Source organism: Giraffa tippelskirchi, chromosome 3 (assembly GCF_054371585.1).
Source record: "Giraffa tippelskirchi isolate mGirTip1 chromosome 3, T2T-mGirTip1v1.2.pri, whole genome shotgun sequence".
NCBI lineage: Eukaryota > Metazoa > Chordata > Mammalia > Artiodactyla > Giraffidae > Giraffa > Giraffa tippelskirchi.
Window position 1 is genome coordinate 34,779,494 of NC_137277.1, and position 14,446 is coordinate 34,793,939.

The window sequence follows — 14,446 nt, forward strand, 5'->3', positions numbered from 1 at the left end:
ACAGAAGGACCTTTAAATTTAGTTCACCGGGATGGCTCAGTGATAAAGAATTCACATGCCATTGCAGGAGACACAGGTTTGATCCCGGGTCGGGAAGATCCCCTGGAGGAGGAAATGGCAACCCACTCCAGTATTCTTGCCTGGAGAATCGCAAAGACAGAGAAGCCTGGCAGGCTACAGTCCATGGGGTCACAAAGAGTCAGACATGACTGAGCGAAGGGAACAGGAACACACCAGGTTCTGCCTTCACTCTGAGCTAGAGAACACCTGGGCCCCTCAAGCCATCATGGTCATCGCTCGGTCCAGCCGAGGTTGTTGCTTCTGGGGGCCCTGGTCCTCTTCCTGAAGGAGGCAGGGCTGTGGTGGGCAGCTGATATAGACACATGTGATGGGAATGGAGGTCTCCTAAAGCAAGATCATGTTAGTTAACTGAGTCTACACTCGCTGCGGTAGTAACACATGTTAATTTTATTTTTCTCCCAGTAACTGTATCTGACTGGGCCAAGGAGCAGTCAGAGCCAGACTGTCTGGGTTGCCACCCCCTAGCTGTGTGACCTTAGGCGAGTTGTTTAACCTCTCTGTGCTACAGAGTGCCCACGCTCTCTCTGGCTTCCCCCCAAAGTGTCCAGTCTTCAGCCTCTTTCTGCTGTTTCCCTCCCCAGGCTGGAGGCCCTCCAGGTAAAGAATCAACAAAATAGCCCCAGCCCAGCTTTTCACCCTAGTATCCTAGATTGAACCCGTGTCTCTTGTGTCTCCCGCATTGGGAGGTGAATTCTTTACCCCTGGCGCGGGGCCACCCTTAGTGCCTGGGGGTCCCTGGAGGAAAGAACGCACACGCACTGCTTCCCAGGGGGCCCGCCCCGCACCATCCCAGGGACATCGCTAAAGTGAGGTGATGCTGAGCCGCTCACAAAGGGCTTCTGTTTCCCTTGGTGTCTTGTTCCTCCCCAGCTGGGGGAAGTGGGAGGATTTGCCTGCTGGGCTTCTGTGAGCTGACCACTGGGTCCAGGCCAGGATGTCCTGCGTCTTTGCATGTCATTTGCATGGCTCAGCTCTGAGCTCTGTGCTTCTGCTTGTGGTTTCCGGGTCCATCCCCTGTTCCACAGAGCTGGACAACTGCTTCCTCGGCTTCCCTCTGTGGCCTGGCCTGACTGGCCAGCTGTGGGGCCAGCCTGGACGGGGTGAATGCAGGGAAATTCCCTAGGAAAGAGGGATCACGGAAAAGACTGTAGCAGGAAAGCTTTCCTGTCTTGAAAGCTTGCTCAGTGCATCCACCCTGTCATGCAATTTCCCCAACAGCCCTGGAGGCTTAGTACCCTTGTCATACCCATTTTACAGCTAAGTAAACTGAGGTACAGAGAAGTGAAAGACATTGCCTAGTGCGTGGCTAGCAACTACTAGAGTGGAGATTTGAGTCTAAGTCTGTTGATGCCAAACACCAGGCTTATTCCCTGCACTAGGTGACCTGTCACAGCTTCCCTGGGGACCCAGGAGCCCACGCTTCAATGTGAAGCTGGCCCTGCTGCAGGCTTTCAGAATGTGGCCCTTAGCACAGTTGCCCATCTGGTGCTAAAACCCCTTCTTAGATCTCCTCCTCAGCAGCCCTCCAGCCTGAGCTCAGTACCCCTGTCTCTCCTCAGCAGGAGAGAGGAGGTGGTTCTCTGAAAGACCAAGCCAAGGAAGGTCTTTGAGTAACTGGTAACTTTGCTAAGCCTCAGAGAAAGCAAAGAAAAACAGCCAAAGTGGAGGTGAGGGCAGGAAAGGACCAGGTGCCTGGGGCCTGGGCACCTGAGCAGAGGGTGTGGTGTGGTGGGGGTGGGGCGCCTGTGAAGGCGGGAGGCCCCTGACACACTGAGGGGGATCTCTGCAATGTGGTCATCAGGAACAGGCTCCCTGCCTGCCCGTCCCTGGGGGCTGGGGGACTCAAGCCTGGAAATTCAGAAGAAAGTCCCCCAAGTGATGCTGGTTTTTCCTTTGAGGTCCTCCTGCGCAGCAATGGGGCTGGCCATGTCCCGAGCACTCCCCGGGCTCTTTGAGACACTCACCCCTGCCTGTGGGGCCCCACCTCTCTACTTCCCTCCTCCCCCCGACCCCTCACTTCCCTAGCCTGTGCTGTAGGCTGGCCCTGTCTTGCCTCTCTGAGCAGCACAGCCAGGGGCCAGTCCAGCCCTGGAGGCAGCCAACTGACAGCATGGGGTTGTGAGTGCCCATTGTCTCCACTGGCTGCCCTGCTCGGCCATGTGCTCCTCGAGCCTGGGGGTCTCCAGACTGACCAGCATCTGTTCCCCATGCAGGCGATGACTCAGGATGCAGCAAGGGGCCACAACATGCACGGAGGACCGCATACAGCACGCCCTGGAGCGCTGCTTGCATGGGCTCAGCCTCAGCCGCCGCTCCACCTCCTGGTCAGGTAGGTTCCCAGGGAGCCGAGGAGGAGGCGCATTGAGGGGCTGCAGGGAGCACTGGGCCAGGCCCGGGGACAACAGATTCCGGTTCCAACCCTGTCTGCGTGACTCGGACCTCACCTAGGCAGGTGCTCAGCAGCAGGGTACCTGACGGAGAGTTGCCCTGGGTTGGGAGGCAGCCGTTTCTCCCCTCCCCCATGCTGTCTTCTTCATCCTCCTAGGGTGCTGGAAGCCTACCTCCCTAAGGTCTGCTTAGAAACTCAGCTGCTGATTTCAAGAGAGCAGCTGAGACTCCATGAACAGCCCTCCCCAGAATTCTTCCATTTTACGTGGTTTCTAGTTCTCTCCAGAGCCTTATCCTCCTCTTCCCCATAAAACAATGGAGAATCTCGGCAGACCTTCAGAAAGTAGGAGTTCTCCATGTCACGTGATCCCCAGGAATGAGAAACAGGGGTATCTGTAGACTGGGACAGTTGTGTCTCCAAGGCTGGTGCCTAACTGTAATAACTCCTTATTCTCTTAAAGATTTTCTCTATCTCACTTGCCTCCCTAACTACCCTATGAGATAGATATCCATGTGCCTTGAGCACACCTGGTTCCTTCCTACCTCAGGACCTTTGCACTTGCTGCCTGGGATTTTTCACTGAGAACTCTGCAGATCTGACTCCTTCTCATCAAGTCTCAGCTCACACGTCACCTTCTCAGAGAGGCTTTCCTTGGCCTTTGGAATTAAGCAGATCTGACTTACAGCTGACTCTCATGGGCTGTAGGAACTTGCGCAAATCCCTTAGCCTCTCAGGGCTCAACTTCCTTGCCTGTAAAACAGGAATAATAATAGCAGGAACCACCTTCCTAAGGAGAGGATGGGAGACTCAATGGAGGTGATGTATGAAAAGCCTGGCAACTTATAGGTACAGTTTTTGTTGTTCAGTTGCTCAGTTGTGTCCTACTCTTCGCAACCCCATGGACTGCAGCACACCAGGCTTTCCTGTCCTTCAGAATCTCCTGGAGCTTGCTGAAACTCAGGTCTATTGAGTCAGTGATGCTATCTAACCATCTCATCCTCTGCTGATCCCCTTCTCCTCTTGCCTTCAGTCTTTCCTAGCATCAGGATCTTTTACAGGGTGTTGGCTCTTAGTATCAGGTGGCCAAAGTATTGGAGCATCAGCATCAGTCCTTCCAATGAATATTCAGGATTGATTTCCTTTAGGATTGACTGGTTTGATCTCCTTGTTGTCTAAGGGACTCTCAAGAGTCTTCTCCAGCACCGCAATTCAAAAGCATCAATTCTTCGGTGCTCAGCCTTCTTTATGGTCCAACTCTCCCATCCGTACATGACTAAAGGTACACAATAGGTGCTCAATAAATGGCAGTTTTCTTCCTTCTGGCCTCCCACCCAGGTTTTAAGGAGGCTAAGTTTACAGAATTGAGGGGCCATTGTTAAGTTAAAGAATGCAAAGATATCCAACTTTGGCAAATGTTACCAAAACCTGTGACCATAGGAAAGCAGTGTTCAGGGCCTTCAGGACTTTGGAAGGAGCTCAGACACACGAGGGGACCACTTGTGCCCCCACTGCTCTCACCCCCCTATCTCACACACACACACAGGCCTCCATGACCGCCTCTTTAACTTGGGGGTTTACCCTTACTGACTGCAGGGAAGCAGAGATTAACAAACTAAGAAAAGTCTGGGGAAGTTACAGGGTAACAAAGTGCTAATTGTCACTTTTCAAACAGAAATGAATGGTGCTTCCCCTTCCCAGGCTCCACCACCCGGTAGTCCTGGGAGGTCCTGTGGTTGGCACAGACTCAGCCTCATGTCCTGGGATGGAGCTTGTGGGGCACCTGTCCTTGTTCCTCCAACTGTCTCTGTTCCTGTCCCCCTTCCCTGCATCTCAGAGGTTGTGGGCAGGCTGGTCCTCTCTGGAGGGACAGGGAGCAGAGTTGTGGTCTGTTCCTTGGCCTCTAAGGGGGATCCCAGCCCCTCTGTGTCACTTGAACCTCCTGTCTCAATGCAAAGAAGCTTACTATTATCTAGATGGGGCCTGATAGGGTCCAGTGTGTTGGTCTAGAATTTTCTGAGACTCTCCCATCAGAAGGTAATGCCCCAGTGCAGCCCCGGGAATGCCCAATTCTCTCCAACCCTGAGCTGACCCCTGGCCTCTCCTCCCTTTCCAGCCGGGTTGTGTCTGAACTGCTGGAGCCTGCAGGAGCTGGTGAGCAGGGACCCGGGCCACTTCCTTATCCTCCTGGAGCAGATCTTGCAGAAGACCCGAGAGGTGAGGGCTCGGCCTGGTTTTGAAGGGCGGCACTGGGTTCAGCCTTGTAGAGTCAAGAAATAGGTCCCCACAGGGCTTCCCTGGTAGCTCAGTGGTAAAGAACCCGCCTGCCAATGCAGGAGATATAAGAGACACGGGTTCAGTTGCTGGGTCAGGAAGATCCCCTGGAGGAGGGAATGGCAACCCACTCCAGTATTCTTGCCTGGAGAATACTATGAACAGAGGAGCCTGGCAGGCTACAGTCCATGGGGTCACAAAGAGTTGGACATGACTGAAGTGACTTAGCCCACCCACTCCTTATATGTCAAAGGATTGATTACAAAGGAGAGAGGAATCTCTGCCGAATTCCTTTCCTTGAAAAGACCCATGAGAACAAAAACATGGAAGTGAAAACTGGTCTGATCGGAAAAGTAAACCGAGGCCTCTTCTAACTGTTCGACATGTGTGCGTGCTCAGTTGCTCGCTCAGTCGTGTCCACCTCTTTGCAACCCCATGGACTGCAGCCCGCCAGGCTCCTCTATCCATGGGGATTCTCCAGGGAAGAACACTGGAGTGCATTGCATTTCCTCCTCCAGGGGATCTTCCCAACCCAGGGAGTGAACCCACGTCTCCTGCATTGCAGGCGGATGCTTTACCACTGAGCCACCAGGGAAGCCCAACAGTTCAATGAAGAGGCTTTTATGACTTAAAGAAGAGTAGGTTTAAAGCTGGTTTGGGCTAGGCTTCCAGAGCAGCCACAAGTACCTACAGAGACTGACTTTTTTCTAAGAATTTTCTTTTTAGTTTTCCTTTCTTTCTTTCTTCTTTCTTTTTTAATACATGACTACGATAGAAAATACGTGTCTTTCTCAGCTGATTTTTTACCTGTAAGAAGAAAGTCTTGGTTCATCAAGACACCCAAGGCCAGTTCTGACACCACTATTTACCTGATGCTTTCTCTGGTCACAAGCAGACCAGCTTAGAAGGGCTAAACCACCTCAAGGCTGCTTATCTTATGAACCTAAATATAAGGGAACAACCACTGTGTAGCAATAGGGGACGGTTTTGTATTGGGTTGACCAAAAAGTTCATGTGGGTTTTTACAGAAAATCCCAAGTGAACTTTTTAACTAACCCAATAGAAGAGGCCAGCTGAGCAGCAGATGTGCTGGACACATAGCATCTTCAGGGTAAAAGAGAAGGAGAATTCTAAATTTCATCCTGTTGACATCACCGGCCACAGCAGAGGTGGCATGCCTTTCTCTGCCTCTTCAACCCCTGTGAATTCCACAGCGAGTGGGGAGACCACTAGCATTTTAACCAAAGAATTCCAAATCATGTGTATATATGTGTGTTTATGATGGAGTGGGTGAGCTCTATCAAAGAGATGACTCACAAAAGAAGAAACAGAGCTTGTAAACAATATGGAAAATGTTGTCTCAGTTATAATAAAATAAATGCAAATGAAAACCGTAATGACACAGATTTTGCCTAGCAAATTTGCAAAAACTTTGAAATAACCCTTGCAGGGAAAGGCATGGTGAAACTGGTACTGTCATACATACAAAGTAGTATAAATGGCAAAATTCTTTGGGAAAGCAGTTTGGAAATATATTTCCAAGATCATAAATACGGTTATAGTCTTTGAACCATTGACTCTACTTCTTGAACTCTGTCATAGATAGATAATCCAAATTATAGGAGTGTGCACAAAAGTTTTCATTGCATGAGTACTTAGAATAGCAAGAAATAATTTCAAGTGTATAAAACAAAGCTAATAAATCATGGAGATCTACCAGAAGGAGTATTATACAGCTAACAAAAATGATGAATAGTACCCAAGAGCAGAAACAAAATTTAATACATTATAAAATTTTAGGGAGTTCCCTGGTGGTCCAGTCATTGAACCCAGTGTTGCGTGGGTTCAATCCCTGGCTGGGGAACTAAGATTCTGCAAGTTGCAGGATGTGGCCAAAGAACATGGAAAAAAAAATTTTTTTTTAACTTTCTTAATCCAGAAAGGAAAAAGTTAACATTTGTAATTTATGTACATCAAAAAAAAAAAAAAAAAATCCATTAAATTGTGACTTCCCTGGTAGTCTAGTGGTTAGGACTTTGCCTTCCAATGCAGGGGATGCGGGTTTGATCCCTCATCGGTGAGCTAAGATCCCACATGCCTTGTGACCAAAAAAACAAAACATAAAAAAGAAACCAGAAGTAATAATATTATAACAAATTCAATAAAGACTTTTTAAAAACTCCAAAAATTAAAAGATCAACAACAAACTGGAAAACATATATACAACACAAATAATAGATAACTGTATAACCAGGAGGGGGAAAAAGGTGGTCTTAGAGATGATGTAGCAAGACAGAAATCCACTTATCATACTGTATGTAAAAGACATGAAGTGTAAAAATACACACCCAATGATTACAACTTTGCAAAGGAAAATACATAGAGAAACATGGTGTAGGGAGCGGTAAGTTGAAATATTAGCCGTGACTAAGTTTGGAAGGAGGATATTGAGGGATTTTTTTTAACTTTTATTGTGATTACTTTTCACTTACAAGAAAGAAAAGAAATAAGAGAAGAGAGCAGTGTTGGGTTGTGCACCCCATGAGTGAGCCCCTCCCCCTCCTGTCCTCCACACAGGTCCAAGAGAAGGGCACCTATGACCTCCTGGCCCCCCTGGCCCTGCTGTTCTACTCCACTGTCCTCTGTGTAAGTTCCCGGATGTGCCAGCCTGGGGGTAGCGGGGGAGGGAAGGGAAGAACAGCCTCCATGGGGGTGGGGGGCAGAGCCCTCACAGCTCCGAGGATAAAGGCACAGAGAGAGAAGCTGTCCACTGAGGATGCTGCAGATGGCTGTTACCCCTCTGATGGCTTCAGATGACCATTTGAGAGACCTCCAGGGACTCCCCATGAACATCATCGTGCCGGGACTATCTGGGGACCCATGAAAGGGATGCAGTCACAGCCTGGTCACAGTCACAGCTAAGAGATGTGGTGTCCACTTCCTTTTGTACCCCCAGTGGTCAGTTCCCCCAATGCGGTCACCCCCTGTTCACCAGACCAGTGGCACTAGTGACTCCATGTACACTGAGTCAATCCACTTCAAAGAATAAACATTTGCCTCTCGTGAGGATATTTAAGTAAAGACTATTTAGCCTTGAAGACCATTCCTGAAAGGAGTGGCAGCAGTGGCCCCATTTAGGATGACATCCAAGGGGACAGCTTTTCAGAATTTGGTAAATTGTTTCGTTTGGTGAAAGCAAGGCCCCTGTCGTAGAGACATCCTTGGGCACCATCTCACCCGCCCATCTGTAACTCACTTCTTGTGGGTAACTTTCAATTCTGCCCACCTTCTCCCTGGGACACACTGCTGCCAGGAAAGGTGTGCCCTTTGTGAAACATTCCAGAAAGAAGCCAGGTCTGCCCTGGAACATCAGTGAACTTTTTCTCACCCGGACTTTTCTGCTTGTCGCTCCCTCTCCACCCCAGACGCCACACTTCCCGCCAGACTCAGACCTCCTTCTGAAAGCATCCAGAACCTACCACCGATTCCTGACCTGGCCTGTTCCTTACTGCAGCATCTGCCAGGAATTGCTCACCTTCATTGATGCTGAACTGAAGGCCCCAGGTGAGTGTGGAGGCAGCCAGCACGTGGGGCAGGGACCGTGCAGGTCGGGAGATTTCCCACCCTTCTGAAAGTGGGCTTTGGCTAGGACCCTCCTCACCTCGCATCCCTCAGCTCATCTCTGTCCATGGCCTGCCTCACAACCTTGGAGTCCCTCTTCATACGGCGCTCGGGCTCCATGTCTGTATCAACACCAGATGACAGAAAGCAGTGAACACCAGCAGTAACTCCAGGAGGAATTCTCAGGGGAAGCGGAGCAGAGGTTCAGGTTAAGGAGACTTAACCTGGCTTGTGCCTCGGCTCAGGTTTGCCAAGGGATTGGTCTCTGAGGCTGCCCAGGTCAGACAGAGAAGCCCCGCAGTGTTGACAAGAGGCCCTTGTTTGTTCTCTTTACCCCAGAGCAGATAGGGGGATGCATTTGTGGATGGACTCAGTTCTGGTCAGGGAAAATGACTGGTGCCAGGAATGAACAGGTAGATGGACATCATGACAGGTGTGGGCAAGTGGTACTCTCCAGGGTTCTTGAGAAACTGCAGATACCATAACACAGGGGTCCCCAACCTCCAGGATCTAATGCCTAATGATCTGAGGTGGAGCTGATGTAATAACAATAGAAATAGAGCACACAGTAAATGTAATATGCTTGAATCATCCTGAAACCATCCCCCCCCAGTCTGTGGAAAAATTGTCTTCCATGAGACCGGTCCCTGGTACCAAAAAAGTTTGGAAAGTCAAAGTGTTAGTCACTCAGTCATGTCAGTATCTGTGCAACCCCATGGACTGTAGCCCGCCAAGCTCCTCTGCCCATGGCATTCTCCAGGCAAGAATACTGGAGTGGGTTAACATTCCTTCCTCCAAGGGATCATCCCAACCCAGGGATTGAACCCAGGTCTCCTGCATTTCAGGCAGATTCTTACCATCTGAGCCACCAGGGAAGTTCAAAAAGAGTTGGGACCACTGCTACAACCAACATGGAAACAAGGTCTAACAAAGCTATTGTAAGAGCAAGAAAAACATAATCAAGTACAATTTACTGACAGGTGGCCCCTCATTTGAGTAATTCCTCATATCAGTGGCTCAAAAGAATAAAGTTACTTAAGCATCCTAGTAGATGCTGCTGAAACATTTGATAAAATTCAGTATCTATTCTGAATAAAAATATTTTGGTTAAAAAAAAAATTCAACATCCATTCCTGATATTCAAAGCCCCTCCAATATGTGGAAACTATTAATATATGGAAGGGTCCTTAATAAGGTAACAACCCATAGTGAAATACTAGAAGTATTTCCATTATTAACAACCTTCCTCTTTGTGCTTATACGTATTTTGCCTATGCAAAAAGACAAAAGTAAAGAATATTTCTCTTCCAGAGAAGATAAAATTTTAATTTCCCAGAGTTCAAACAATTGCTTATCTGTCAAGACTACGAGAATCACCCAAAGCAGTGTCAAACTAATAATCAGGGAGCTAAGAGCTTTTTCATTTAATACCTTCAACTTGTAAGAAAACATAATGGGGAAAAATAATTTACAATAGCAACTAAAAATATAAAATAAATGTGAATAACCTACACAGAGACAACAAACTTTACTGAAGAATGAAGAATTTAAGAGACTTTGTTGGATTGAATCAATATTGTAATAACATCCAGTATTACGGAAATAAATGTAACTGTGATAAAAAATACCAATATCTTTTAAATTTTGACAAAATTCTATTGAACAGAATAAATGCTCTACAGTGGCATTTATTATGTATTTATTTATGTATTCTTAGGGAAAAGTAAGAAAGGAATATTTCCCTACTAGGTCTTTAAAAGTACTGTAAGGCTATGTTTATTAAAATAGTATAGTATTGGTACAAGAATAGATAAATTAATGGAATGAAATAGAATGTCTCAGAACAGATTAACTATATAAAAATGTATTATATGACAAAGAAGCATCCACAAGTCAGTAATGAAAAAATTGGTCATTTAATAAATGGTTTTAGGATAATTGACAGACTGGGAATTGACAGGTTAAAATTCTATCTCAAAAAGCATTGAGTGCTAATGCAAGCATAAAAATATCTTTCAGATGGATTAAATGTTTAAGTGTGGAAATCAAGACCATGAAAGTAATGGAAGAAAAATAGGTTATATGAGCCTGGAGTGGAGAACAGATGGCAAATGTGTCCCCCCACCCAAGGCGCAAATAATAAAAGGCTGACAGATTTGAGAGCATGAAATTAAAGCTTCTCTATGGCAGAACCCACCATAAGTGGAAAGTAAATAACCAACTAAGAAAAATATCTGCAACGAACAATATATCAAGCCCATGAAGAGTTCTTTTGTCAATTGAAAAAAATAAGCAAACACATCAATGGAAGTATCAATACAAGGCTATGATTCAAGCACATCCAGAAAGAACCATTAACAGCTGAGCAATACCCCTCCAAAATATTCACCCTCACTAGTAGTAAAGAAAATGCAGAACTAAATAGTGAGACACCTTTTCCCCCCTATCAAATTGGTAAACCTAAAAATAGAACAAAAATACCAGTGTTGCTCAGGAAGTGAGGGGGGGGGTGGCGTTCTCTAAAGCATTAAAAATAATTATCTTTTCACCCAGAAATTCCATTCCTGGAAGTTTCTAACCTGATGAATAATTATGGATGTGCAAAGGTTTAGCTACAAGGGTGTTCATTGCTGCATTCTTTTTAATAATCTGCCAATTCCAAAAAACTTAAATATTGTACATGTTAACAGTTGAATATATTGTACCAGAGTCATTTGCAGGAATCCTACTCAGCCATTAAAAATGAGATCATAGGGCTTCCCTGATGGCTCAGTGGTTAAGAATCCACCTGCCTATGCAGGAAATGGGTTTGACACCTAATCTGGAAAGATCCCACATGCTGTGGAACAACTAAACCTGTGCAGCACAACCACTGAGCCTGTGCTCTAGAGCCGGGGAACTGCAACTACTGAAGCCCATGCCCCGCAGCAAGAGAAGCCACTGCAATGAGAAGTCAACGCAGTGCAGCTTGAGAGTAGCTCCTGCTTGCTGCAACTAGAGAAAGCCGGAGTAGCAACAAAGACCCAGCGCAGCCAAAAATAAGTAACTAAGTAAAATGACATCATAGAAATAAGGTTACTGAGATGAAAAGATGTTTATTAACTTGTTGAGTAAAAAAAGCAGGCCCCCAAATACTATGTGTGTTGTAATCCCATTTTTGTTTTATTCTTTTAAATCTGTATATGCCCCAGGCCCTGTTTAGTACCCAGAGTATCTAAGTGTCTGACCACGGGCATTAAATACACACAGAACAGATGTGCCAAATCTTATTCCCTAGTAATTAATGGACCCTAGAAAGCTCCAGACTGAAGCTTTATATGAAAAGTGCTTTGGAGAAATTTATGACTTCCTCTCCCAGTTAATCATCTGATTTGTCTGCCCCCAACCAATCAGGTTGGGCTTGATTCCACCACAGGGCTTCCCTGGTGGCTCAGACAGTAAAGCGTCTGCCTGCAATGCAGACAGACCTGGATTTGATCCCTTGGTGGGGAAGATCCTCTGGAGAAGGAAATGGCAACCCACTCCAGTATTCTTGCCTGGAAAATCCCATGAACAGAGGCGCCTGGCAGGTTACAGCCAATGGGGTCGCAGAGTTGGACAGACTAAGCAACTTCACTCACAACCCATCAGGGGCTTCCTAGGTGGTGCCAGTGGTAAAGAACCCGCCTGCTAATGCAGGAGATGTAAGAGAAGCGGGGTTCCATCCCTCGTTTGGGATTATCCCCTGGAGGAGGGCATGGCTGAAGAATCCCATGGACAGAAGAGCCTAGAGCCTGGCAGGCTACAGTCCTTAGGGTCACAAAGAGTCTGACACCACTGAAGCAACTTAGCACATAGCACAATCAGTTTATCTGTCTGCCCAACCAATCAGCTAATCTGTCTTCCTCCAACCAACCAGCTAATCTATCTTCCTCCAACCTATCAGCCGATCTGTCTGCCCAGCCAATCAGCTGTCGTTACAGTCACTAAGGGCCTGGATAGGTACAGGCTAGGTGTCCTGCAGTCAAAGGCTCTGCACTACATGAGCCTCACTTCCTGGCAGAGACTTGGGTGGAAGAATCAAGAAATCGGGGAGGCTCTTCGGCAAAGGGTTGGATGAAGAAAGGTGCTGAGGCACATGATAAATAGACAAGTAGGCCAACCTCGCTTTCCAAGGCACCCTAAATGAACAAACCAATTTAATCTCTTTCATTCCCTTCCTCCCCACTATTCCCCCAAACAAACCGATCTAGATTGCTTCTGGGTTTCTTGGTGGTGACCAGAAGTCCTTTAACGAGAAGGCAAAGCTTTTCTTCCTTTCTGTAACAGGACAGAAAGGATTTAAAATGCAAATGTCTTGGCAGGACCTTCAGTCTCTGCCTAAGATCTAAATGACATTCCTTTTGAAATGGGTCCAGGGGAGGGCTGTCACCTGCATGCAGGGAGACCGCTTCCCAATTTCAAGTGGAACCAGCTGGCTGCCCTCTGCCGCAACACGCAACACGCTATGCCTTGAGATGTTTTTGTGGGCAACTGAGCAGGAACTCAGCTCCCAGCAGCCCCCAGCGAACAGATGTGGAGCTGAGGGGCGGGCTGTGGGGAGGCCCAGACACTGGGACTCGGGGTTCTATTGGGGAGACGAGAGCCAAGCAGAGCAGCAGCTGGAGATGGAAATGGAGTTAGGGTCCTTGAACTCAGAGCAGTGAGGGCTCATGAAACCCTAGTCACTCACTGCTGAGGATCTTCCCCTGTATCTTGCCCCTGGGACTATGTGAGGGCTCAAGTACGCTGGGGACCAAGCAAGTGCTGGAGGGGGATGCTCAGGCCAGGCTGCCCCTGCCAGCAACGCCTCCTCTTCCAGGGAAAGCAGAACCGAAATAGGAAACCGTTGGCTCGTGCCAGACAATCCTTTTCAAACAGTTAAAAAGCCTCGAACTCAAACAGATGTATAGTGAGCCTGTGTCAAAGACGCATTCCAACTCATTACTGAGGGAACCAGCCAAGAAGGTGGGAGAGGCGGTTTAAAGAAGGGTATTAGAAACTGAAATAAATTTCTCATCTAAGCCACGAAAAGATGGCAGAATTAGATACAAAATTAGTGAACATCATATAGGGGAATGAAACATCATACAGTGGGGAAGAAAACCTTTGACATTATCTTTTTAAAAAAATGTTTTATTGGAAGATAATTGCTTTCCAATATTGTGCCGGTTTCCGCCTGCCATACATCATCATGAGTCAGCCACAGGGATACATATGTCCCCTCCCTCTTGAACCTCCCTCCCACCTCCCATTGCATCCCACCCCTCTAGGTTGTTTGGCACACAGCACTGGATTGAGCGCCCTGTGTCACACAGCAGATTCCCACTGGCTATCTATTTTACATATAGTGTATTTCCATGCTACTCTCTCCATTCTTCCTTCCCTTTTCTTCCCACACTGTTTCCGCAAGTCTGTTCTCTGTGTCTGCATCTCCACTGGTGCTGCTGCTGCTGCTGCTAAGTCGCTTCAGTCATGTCCGACTCTGTGCGACCCCATAGATGGCAGCCCACCAGGCTCCGCCATCCCTGGGATTCTCCAGGCAAGAATACTGGAGTGGGTCACCACTGATGCCCTGCAAATAGGTTCATCAGTACCATCTTTCTAGATTCCATACACACACGTTAATATACAATATTTGTCTTTCTCTTTCTGACTTACTTCACTCTGTACAACAAGCTCTAGGTTCATCCACCTCATTAGGACTGACTCAAATGCGTTCTTTTATATAGCTGAGTAATATTCCATTGTATTTATGTACCACAATTCCTGTATCAATTCATCTGTTGATGGACATCTAGGTTGCTTCCATGACATTATCTTTTATAGTGAACAAAAGGCACTCATCTCACATCCACAAGTAAGCCTCTAATTTCCTAGAACCTGTCCCCTCATTAATATTAGAAGCAAGTAGTAAATTCAAGCACATTAGCTTCTTCTCCTTAACCCTTAGGTGGGCTAGTTAGAAAGTGCTATGCTGTACTGTGCTAACTCACTTCAGTCGTGTCTGACTCTGCCACCCTATGGACTGTAGCCCACCAGGCACCTCTGTCCACAGGATTCTCC

At 47.2% G+C, this 14,446-nt stretch overlaps 1 protein-coding gene across 4 annotated transcripts in view; it reads left to right on the forward strand.

Annotated features, from left to right (window-relative positions):
- Nucleotides 1-14,446, forward strand: part of PIK3R5 (phosphoinositide-3-kinase regulatory subunit 5) — a 75,077-nt gene that overhangs the window by 45,641 nt on the left and 14,990 nt on the right. For all 4 annotated transcript variants that reach the window (XM_081578349.1, XM_081578347.1, XM_081578346.1 and 1 more), the window contains 4 exons: nt 2,295-2,410; nt 4,584-4,684; nt 7,319-7,387; nt 8,167-8,305. In XM_081578349.1, the coding sequence (XP_081434475.1) occupies nt 2,308-2,410; nt 4,584-4,684; nt 7,319-7,387; nt 8,167-8,305 (412 nt within the window). In that variant the 5' untranslated portion in view covers nt 2,295-2,307. The remainder of the gene's footprint in view (nt 1-2,294; nt 2,411-4,583; nt 4,685-7,318; nt 7,388-8,166; nt 8,306-14,446) is intronic.